Raw genomic sequence first — 10,385 nt, forward strand, 5'->3', positions numbered from 1 at the left:
ATAAATACTAACGCGAACACACATAATGCAAGCCTACACTTAAATTCAAGAACACTTCGCCATAAACAATTTATGTATAATAACTTCAATATACTATAAGGGAATAAGTAATATTTTGATTATAACTTTAAGATTAATGGTATTTAAGTACTTACATCAGTATAGAGGTGTATTTGAAATCAATTAATTGGAAAATGAAATTCTTCCTAATGACTTATAAAAAATCAATTCTAAATCTAAAGAATAGTTTGGCTTTCCACAGAGATTAAAGCCAAACCGCTTTAGCCTATCAGGTACGGAGTGGATAGGATAAATATTACTTGAAATATTTACATCGCACAATAGTAAAAAACATCAAAAAGTCAGCTATTATGACGTCAGCAATTACGTTATAGTAGCAAAATGCAATTTGCCTCATTGGCAGTTAAATTACTTACTTTATATTTGTATTCGTAAGGCAACTTATAATAATAATAATATAGAATATACATAGATATTTGCTTAAACTTGAACATTATTTGTTTTAGTGAAGTTTAAGCTTTGTAGGTCTATACTTAACCCTGGATGGTTATACTTATTTTACATACACTAATGTTATACTTCGTTGAATCGACGAACTTCACTTTCTTTTATTTCTTAAAGGAAAACTTTTTCATTAAAAAATACACAAAAATAATTTCTGATAAAATTTTTTATTTAGAATTAAGGAAATGAAGTTTTTCCAATTTTTTTGTTACAAAGAAACGTAGACGGTGCGTCGTCGATTCGACAAATGTATAACCGTCCAGGGTTAAATACAACTAACTAACTAACCTAATTTCTACCATAACAGGACTATTACTACTCGTCAATACCCCATAAAAATATATACATGTTTAAAAAAAAATGGAAATATATTATTTTTTGTACAATACATATGTCCCATTTCAAACTGTATGTAATATATCATGTATTAACTATAATTACTTTCTTCGTATTCAAGAAAATCTATTTACATGATTTGTATTTTGATAAAATGTGCAATTAATCTTCTTTTAAAAAGTAAATATTAATACAAAAATATTTAACTCGACTAATCAAAATGTTACTACTAAAAAAATATAAAAAATTATTAAATATATTTCCGGATTTTTATTTGACATTAAATTAGTATTTGAAATATTGATCGATGAATAATTATCTATCTATCTATCCAAGAGGCAGAGATATTTCTATATAGATATCCTTATTGGTAAGAATAATAACTTTTGCTTTTGTTAACTCTACTAGCAGATTCAAGAATCATTACTGGTTTGCTGAATGTCGTCGGAACCGTACCAGCACAAATGATGCTTCAAGAAGGGGACAATAGGTAGTCAACGGCAGTCAATTGTGTTTGGTCACCGTAAAATTAAATTGACTGAGTTGAATAAAATCATTCACGAGGGCAACGTCTGGCTCATTCAGTTTGTGATACGACCGATGAGTTGAAGGAATTACGCTATGCACCACTCCCACACCCTACCCACCGTCTTCGTTGGAATTGGTAACCAGCGACTGTTTCCTTTTTCACAAACTCAAAATGTGTATCGGTGAAAAGAGACTTCACTCAAATGTGACTTTCAAGCTGGAAACAAACACGCCTATTTTGAAGGTCTCGAACCGGTATCGAAATGTTGGGTGGAACTTTGGTCGAATAATATAGCCATACTGTCATCATTCGACCAGGGCCAAGGGTAGTAAATCCAAAAGTCCTATTGAGTTTTTTGATGAACTGATGGTGCTTATCATTGCTGCAGTAGAAGAATAAATCATTCAAAACTAATCAAGTGACATTTCTCGACCGGATACAATTCAGAGTCGGTTATAGTTACGTCGACAAAGATTTGATCTCAACGATATTTGAAAGAGCTAGTTCTTGTTGTAACAGTATAAAAATTACATAAATTTACCGATATTAAAGTTTTTGATCGGATAAAATAGTAAATCAATGATACTTTGACTATCTTTCGCATATCCTGCCCTGTTTGAAGTTGTTTATTTTTCAAGTTTCGTCAGAGTAAGAAGAGATTCCTCTGTCAAGGCGATGTAATACTATATTTTAGCCATCAATGAATAGGCTCTTTAAATAGTGTTTTAACAAAATTGGGTTATCTTAAAATCAATGAACATAACCTAATAAAGGTTTACGATTGTACTCCGATACCTTTCTCTGAAGACCTTTCGCTCTCTTAAGTTTTCAGAGAAAGTGATTTCCAATACTAATTCCTTGCTATTTCACTGTCAAAGTAATTGAACACATTCATCTGCTGAAGTTTCGAAATGAAATTGTTACATAAAAACTACTTTATAGTAGTAAAGTCAGTACCGTAAACTAACAAGTAGCCTAACGATTTTGGCTAACAAATTATGACAAGCACGAACTCATTTCGGGCATAAATATGCAAGCATGTGGATCGCCATTGCAACAACTACCGTTATTACGCAATTAACTCACAAATCTCAGCCGTGTTACCGACACATTATATGCGTTTTATGGATGGAGTCCCGCAATTGGATATTCCCGTCGGTCGCTTTGACGGTAATTAAAAGCTAATGATTTTTCATATTATTTAGACATTGCAATTGTGCATTTATGCGTCCCAAAGATAAACAAATAAATGCATAACGAACATAGCAACAACATGCGAGGCATAAAACGCGAACTCGCTGGACAGGATATGCTGAGGAAATGTGCGCATGCGCGCGACAACTATTGAGTAATTTGAAAAATTCAAGTCCAACACGGCCAATGCAATCAAGCGGCTAAAGAAACGGTTAAATAAACGGTTACGCAACAGTTATTGCGCGCGCGCGTCTGAAAACAAAGCAATCGAGAGAGCAAACAGGCGAAAGAAAAAGAAAATGTGAAATAATCAATTACGAAAACACCGGCAGCAATGAGGGAAAATAGCTGCAACTTGCCGCTTGCCACTTGCAACACGCCAACCGGGCGACTTGTTGTTATTGGTCACGGATACATACATACAGACATAATAAATAAATTACCAAACGAGCGCAAAGCAAGCCAGTAACGACAACAACAACAAAATTGTTCCGCATTTGTGCGCGCAGCACATCCTGTAGCGCCAACGATTGGGCAAGACCAACAGCTGCTTGCTGCTTGCTACTGGCTTGTGGCTGCTGCCGATTGACGCACGGACAGACATCAATGCCAAGGCAATTGGTTGATGCTGCTTGCCACGGCCTTAGAAAGTAGTGCATGAGCTGCGCGACTTGCGGCATGTGGTTGCTACATGCCACATGCGAACTCCTTATGGCAACCCGATTGACTGCATAAAGCAAAAGTGATTGCAATGTTGCCGCGCCTGCTTGTTGTGTGGCTGTCTGTCTGTCTGTGGCTTAGTTGCACGCGCACGTTTCCTGCATTTGAACCTGAACTTCGAAAAAACGAAAGCAATTCGTTATGGGTAAATAAAAGTCAGAGAGACATAATACTCGTATTTTTTACTATTTCACAATTTTCGGTTAATTTCTTATTTTCTTATTTAACCCGTTCCCGTTGCTTTTGCGCCACTTTGTTGCCAAATTTGATTTGCGAGTTTTTACACACACACTCATATAACGGTGGATATGTACCATAACCTAGCAAATCGTAAATGGTGAGGCTGCGACGAGTCAAACAGGTACTTCCTATCGCAGGAATTTTCAGCAATCAATAAAAAGCACTTCACATTCGGTTAGGTTAAAAAGTGGAAATCATAGTTTTGGATGTGTCAACTAATTGAATTAATTAGGAAAAACGACGTGTAAAAAGAATGTGCGAATATTTGACATACCTTAGTGTTATTAGTGGTCCCTTTATGGTGGGCGATTGGAAACCCGATGTACGTTTTAATTTGCGAAGAAAACTTATCTCACATATTTTGTTTTTAATTATTTTTTTAAATTTGTCTTTATCCTAGGCACTATGGGTCTGTTATGCAAAAATCTTAAATGTACAATTTTTTGGACAATTTTTTCTCAAGTGAAACCACAGATGATAGGCAGTATTTTTGTAAAGTTTTATTCATAGATTTCGTCCATTTTCAATACCAATGAAGATAACGTCATTGGTTCCTTATGTATACATTATAAAGTGAAGAAATCAGATGGAATTCATAATTGAGTTATATGGAAAGTAGTCGTGGTTGTGAACCGATTTTGACCATTTTCCATCCGTTGGTATCAGGGTGTCAAGAAAGTATTATGTACCGAATTTCATTGCAATCGGTCGAGTAGTTCCTGAGATATGGTTTTTGACCCATAAGTGGGCGACGCAACGCCCATATTCCATTTTGTAAAAAAATCTGAGTGCAGCTTCTTTTCGACATACCTTCTGTAAAATTTAGTGTTTCTGACGTTTTCCGTTAGCAAGTTAACGCACTTTTATTAATTTTCTATCTAACCTTAATATGGGAGGTGGGCATGGTTATTATCCGATTTCAACTATTTTCATGGTGTGTGGTGGGGTAGGTAAGGGAATCGACTGCAGAAAGTTTGGTTTATGTAGCTTTATTGGTTTGCAAGATATATAAAAAACCTATTTGTGGGCGGAACCACGCTCACTTCCAAAAAAAAAAAAAATTACACATAAATATGTCCCTCCTTAATGTGATCCTCTGTACCAAATTTTAATTTCATAACTTTATTTATGGTTTAGTTATGTCACTGTATAGGTTTTCTGTTTTCGCCATTTTGTGGGCGTGGCAGTGTACCGATTTCGTCCATACCAACCTCCTCACGGTCCCAAGGAACATGTGTACCAAGTTTCGTCAAGATATCTTAATTTTTACTCAAGTTATCCGTTGCACGGACAGACGTACGGACGGACAGATAGACATCCGGATTTTAACTCGTTTCGTCATCCTGATCATTTTGATATATATGAGCATGTATCTAACTCGTTTAGTTGTATGACTTATTAACAACCGTTATGTGAACAAAACTATAATACTCTCTTAACAACTTTTGTTGCGAGAGTATAAAAATAGGAATTATATATAGATATACATGAAATCCTTGATTAATTTGGCACTTTGGAAACCTAGAGAAATTTTCGATGTTTTAATATCTGTTTTGTTGTAATATCGACTAAGAAAAACGATTCGTAAACCAGCTGTAATATTTTACTAACATTTCGTTGAAATGAAGATGCTCACAACTCTTTATGCTTTAAATGACGTTTTTGTATTTTAAATGGATGTAAATGTAATTCAATGTGAATAATGAGGTCTTAAGTTGTTTTGGAAATACATGAAATTCCAGAACGCTTTCGTGTTCAGGATATTTTGAAGTTCAGTGCCGCGTGGATCTTAGTTGATTCATTCTAGAGCTCATTTATTTCAGCTTCTTCATTGCACTAAGATAAGCGAAAGCTCAAATCTAGTCAATTAATTCTTATTGGCTACAATTACATTTTGTAACCTCTCCTTTGGAAACCTCCTTGCCGTAGTTTCATATTGCGTTTCTAATGTAAATAGACCGTGGGTCTACCTTATAATATTTTAGATCTTAGTCTCGGACGAAGAATAGTTCTAACTCCACCAGTGGGGTGGTCGAATTTAATGTTGGTGTTAAGGAAAAACGATCGATTTGTTTGAATTCCTTGATGGATTTGTGAGTTTGTGTGATTATTCGGAAAAAAATAATATTCAGAGACATCTCGAACAAGTGGCAAATTACCTGGACGCCATGAAGCTATCCCTGAATCAATACGGATATTTAGAGCCTTTAATTGCCAGTTAAAAAATTACTTCCGTCCTCAAGTCGTTTACGCAAACCTTCAGGAAACCTAACGCGTTCGTGTGGGTGGCCGTTTTTCATGTTCTTAAATAAGTAACAAAACAAAAAAATTTAATATAACTGTTGGGAATCTCCTCTTTTATTTATTGCCCGCACTTAACGTCAAGTTCAATGCTGAATGGGTGCAATAAACCCATTTAATGAATAATGATGAGTAATTTAGTTAAGCAAGTTTATACAATACCACATAAATGCATAATAAACTGAAAGTAAAAGAAAAGTGTGATTCGTATGCAAATAAAAGATTTGCAAGCATTAAGAAAAACTGGCATACAAACTAATTACCTTGGCCGCCGTTGAACCGCGCTCATGAAATGCGCCACACCAACCAAAAGAAAAATGCAACTAAATGCTCGCCGTATGAAACGGTAATAAGAAAATATCAGTAAGTATTTATGCTATTGCAACCACTTAACACAATATCCCGCCTACCCCGTACTTTTAGTTCCCCCCTCGCTAATTCCCAATTGGCTTACACCAACGTTTTCCCGCTCGCAATGGCTCGGGAAATGCAAATGCGAACACCACTTGTTGCACCATCGCAGGCGGCATGCTGGCGCGGATGGCGGAGCGCATAACTGCTGGCAACACATTTAACTTTTTGCTTTGCAGATAGCAGATAGCGATCGAAATGGCCAACAAATGCGGTCTGAACTAGTGCCAGAGCCACCGGCAAGCCAACGACGAACCATCGCAACGGCCGCGCGACCATCACTTGGCGCGGTGTGGTGTGCGGTGCGGCAGCGCGCTTAGCTTTTGGCATTAGGAAGCTGCATAAAACCGATGCGCTCATTGGGAAAACTTTCAGTTTCATAGAGACAACGTTGGCGCGTAAACCGTTAGTTACAAGGTATTCGCGTTGAAACGCTTTGCGATTGAATTGTGGTATTTTGCATTGTGCAGAGTTGTGCTACGCGTCGATACACGCCTTTTGTGTTTGCTTCGCAGCACATGTACGATTACTAAGCGTTGAATATAAAAATTAAAAAAAAAAAAAACAAAACAAAAACATTTGTTCATTGAATTGTGCGATTAAGCATTTGAATTTTGCGTGCCGCTGAAGGTGTTTTGGTGATTGTGAATTTTGTAGAGTCCAGCGCGTGAACATGAAGAGGCTTTGGAATGTAAGTAAATAGACAAACGTACGTATGTCTACAGTCGAAATAAATCAGCGAAGTGAATAAATCATACACCCATATGTTCAATTGTGTGTGTTTAACCCAAAATAAGTAATCGAATGCTTCAATGAAGGCGATTTTGTTGGGTTGTACTGTAGTTATTGTACTTTGTTGCAATGTTTACAAATTTACTGGAATGTCCACTTTCGAAATGAACGCTCTAATTTTTGTATGCATGGCTACTCTCATATCAAAGTTTGTTACATCACAAATTTTGCAAGGAGCAAAGTCGCATTTGCATCTTTAACACTATGAATAGAGGAATTATAGTTTGAGTCATGAAAATATATGTAAGTAGAGTTACAGAGTTAGGATTTTGTGTTTAACAGTTAAAAAGAAATCTGGTGGTATTCTTATTCCAGCCTCTTCTTTTCATTTGTAAAGAAAAAAAAAGAAGTATGTGAGAATAAACTTCTTCGAAAGGAAACTTCCAAATTCGATCTTGTTGTGAAGTAACATTTATAAGTCGATTTATAATATTATTTTTAAAACAGCTTGGTAATAATTTGGTAAAGTAATTTGAAATTTAACTCGGCGCAAAGCCCACTGTAGAATTTCTAAAACGTTCTATATAAGTCATGTCCAAGATTTTTGAAGACTAAATAATTCAAGAGCTTATTAAGAAAGGCTTAAGAAGAGTGCTCGTTTCACATTTTGTTTTTATTTAGCTTGAAATGTTTGGATAATAAAGGGTATATTGTGGATATGCTGACGAAAATTAATAAATTATATTGAGTAAAATTTTAATACATTTTTTCATTAATATAAAAAAAATTTCTGATTTCTGATTTTTTCTTTTTAATACTTATAGAGTAAGAACTTAGGCCGCACTTTATTTTAAACTTCAATTTATGATTAAATTGTTTTTCCACTTCAAAGAACATTAATTGTTTTCAAATTTGATTAATTAGCACAATCGAAACGAGTAAGTAAGTTTTGGTTCACCAAAAGTTAATCGGTCATAAAACTCGGTTCGTAATCGTTTGCTAGCACGCGACGCGTCCGTTCTTTTATGTGGCTACTTCAGAACTGTGGTTTTATTTTAACGCCCACGCTAATTAAAGTCATTGTTGTTCTATTTCTCAATGTATGCTTTTAGTCGCGGATCCATATTATTATAATTATTTATTTAATACAAGAAGTAGAACTTAATGGAATTACATTTCGCAACACCTAAGTTTTCTTGTAAAAATTTAAGGGGTTTCGGTGTTTTACAAATGCAAAAAAATCTATTCAAATAAATATGAAAATAACACAAGAAGCTTTGAAATTAGTAACTGATATTAGACTTTAATTCAATTCAGTGCTATAAGTCTGTAAACTCCAAAACAAAAGCTAGCGATAATTACAACATAATATAGAGTGTGAATGAGCGGCGAAGAAGGCATTGACAGTGATTTATACAGCTACAAGGTCGTTTGCTGAACCGTCTACATAATGACATAATTATTCATATATGTCTGTATGCGATTATTGATTATTACTTATGTTTCTCTGACAAAGGCGAGTAGAAACAGTAAACGGGCTTACATAATTATGAATATCCGCTAAAAACTAATGAGCGACTTTCTACAGATTGGCAGCTGATCGGAATTATTGTGATTATTTTCGATTAATTCATTTAACATTTCTCTTTCTCTCACTACAGCTGCTGTATTTTAGCTTGTTGTGGCTGGGCACTAGCGCGAGAGCGCAAAGCTCATTTTATCGACGCGCTTATTACAGTCCCATGTCCTCATCACCCACACACTACTTCACCTCACATCCCGGCAGTCATGAGTTCATGCCGCTCTCGTACGCTAGCGATCTGCATACCGAAGAGAGTAAGCGCAAGGAATCTCCGAAGAAGTATGCTAAGAAAATCTCATATCGTCATGTAGCTTCGGTAAGTTCAAATAAATTTGGTTTATTTATAAATAATATATAATGTATTAAAAATGCTATTTAAAAACTTAGCAGGAAGAGGAAGACAATTCTAGTGAACGCTATGGTTCCAGCGAATTCTCGAATGAAGCGCATAATTTCAACTCGAAGGAGAATGATAGTCGCGAGTATACGATTGGCACACAAATACGTGTACAACATCCCATAACTGTACCCAAGAAATCTACGTCCTCCCATCCCAAATATAGCACACATTTGCCGAATCATTTCAAGAGCACCACTTACGCCGATGTGAATCTTTCGACCGAGGCACACGACACGAAGTTGCAGCCAGCTAAGAAACACATACATCATCACAAATACACACAATTCTATGAACCGGATCCTTTCCATATGGTATCACCACCCAAACCTACGCTATCCTCCGTTTCACCAACCCCCAGTCTCAGTTACAATGTTTATGAGCCCGAACAGGATGAATTCGATGTACATCCACCTAGCTCGAACAGAGCTAAATCTCAATTGCGTGAACGTTTTAAGGGTGTTGCATCGCAGAAGCAGATCGAAAAGTACTTGGAAGATCAACAGAAACTGCTGGATGAAGCGCTTAAACTGCAATTGCTTAATAATCCGAAATTTCAACATTTGATGAAAACGAAAGAAACCGAGCACCATTACGATGAGGGTGAGTATGAGGAATTGCCCGTCGATCCACAACCTCCACCAATCTATCGTCCCAGTTTCGATGACAATTTGACTTTCAAGTCGAATCGCGCACGAAGACGCCCAAAGGCTGCCGAGTTGAAGCGTTCACCCAAGTCACCGAAGCCACCATTGCCCATAGTTGGCACGAGTAAGCGGCGATTTCGCCCATCACTTGTCATCAATGTTTGAGAATGCCGAGGTCTATTGGACGTTTTTACGTTGACAAGTGAATATTAGTTGTAGATTTTGTGCGCCCAGCGCTGCTTTGCGATTTTTTCTAGTTCTTATATTACTTAATTCGTATTTATGATTTATTTGCTTAAGATATTAATTTTTTTGTCTTTAATAACATCATGAAATATTATATAACGATATATAAACGTGTAAATAAAAATATATTATATTATAATTGTTTCTAGTATATTGTGCACCCTTAATTAATTTTGAAAAAAAAGCGGAAATTTTGATGAAAGTAAGGTGAAATGTAGGTAAGGTTTAAAGGCTCATCCTTGCGTTTTTGGTCGCAAAGTATCCCATTTGGCCCGCTGTAAATACTGGTTCCTTGTGATGCCAAAATTAGAAGTGGTCTAGTCATGGATCAAGACTCACGTGTCGACAAAGCGCTAAGAGTCTCTCACAAAAAAATAAATAGACTAATATCAATTCCAACCAATTCGCTAAGTTTGCCGAAGGTATGAATGTCGAGATACTTCAATCTCAGTCTGGTGAATGCTTGACATTGGAGGAAAAATGCCCACCTCGCTTGTGCCATTAGCCAGATCTTTAGTCACACCG

The 10,385-nt window shown here is 36.1% G+C and overlaps 1 protein-coding gene across 2 annotated transcripts; it reads left to right on the top strand.

The window, feature by feature from the left end:
• The first annotated feature begins 6,607 nt into the window (after positions 1 to 6,607).
• Positions 6,608 to 10,011, top strand: LOC105213867 (uncharacterized). 2 transcript variants are annotated; one of them, XM_011186961.3, is made up of 3 exons: positions 6,608 to 6,947; positions 8,650 to 8,886; positions 8,961 to 10,011. In XM_011186961.3, the coding sequence occupies exons 1-3, from the start codon at positions 6,930 to 6,932 to the stop codon at positions 9,777 to 9,779; spliced, it is 1,074 nt and encodes a 357-aa protein (XP_011185263.2). In that variant the 5' UTR covers positions 6,608 to 6,929; the 3' UTR covers positions 9,780 to 10,011. The 2 variants fall into 2 exon arrangements, with proteins under 2 accessions (XP_011185263.2, XP_028897271.2); XM_029041438.2 differs by having other exon boundaries at positions 6,609 to 6,947; positions 8,958 to 10,011.
• Positions 10,012 to 10,385: the final 374 nt, after the last annotated feature.

The sequence above is a fragment of the Zeugodacus cucurbitae genome, chromosome 2, assembly GCF_028554725.1.
Source record: "Zeugodacus cucurbitae isolate PBARC_wt_2022May chromosome 2, idZeuCucr1.2, whole genome shotgun sequence".
Classification (NCBI taxonomy): Eukaryota; Metazoa; Arthropoda; class Insecta; order Diptera; family Tephritidae; genus Zeugodacus; species Zeugodacus cucurbitae.

What these genes read in the sequence shown, in the direction of transcription:
- LOC105213867 (XM_029041438.2), top strand. An exon ending in CATATCGTCATGTAGCTTCG is followed by an intron (nt 8,887 to 8,957) that starts GTAAGTTCAAAT and finishes TTAAAAACTTAG; the next exon opens with CAGGAAGAGGAAGACAATTC.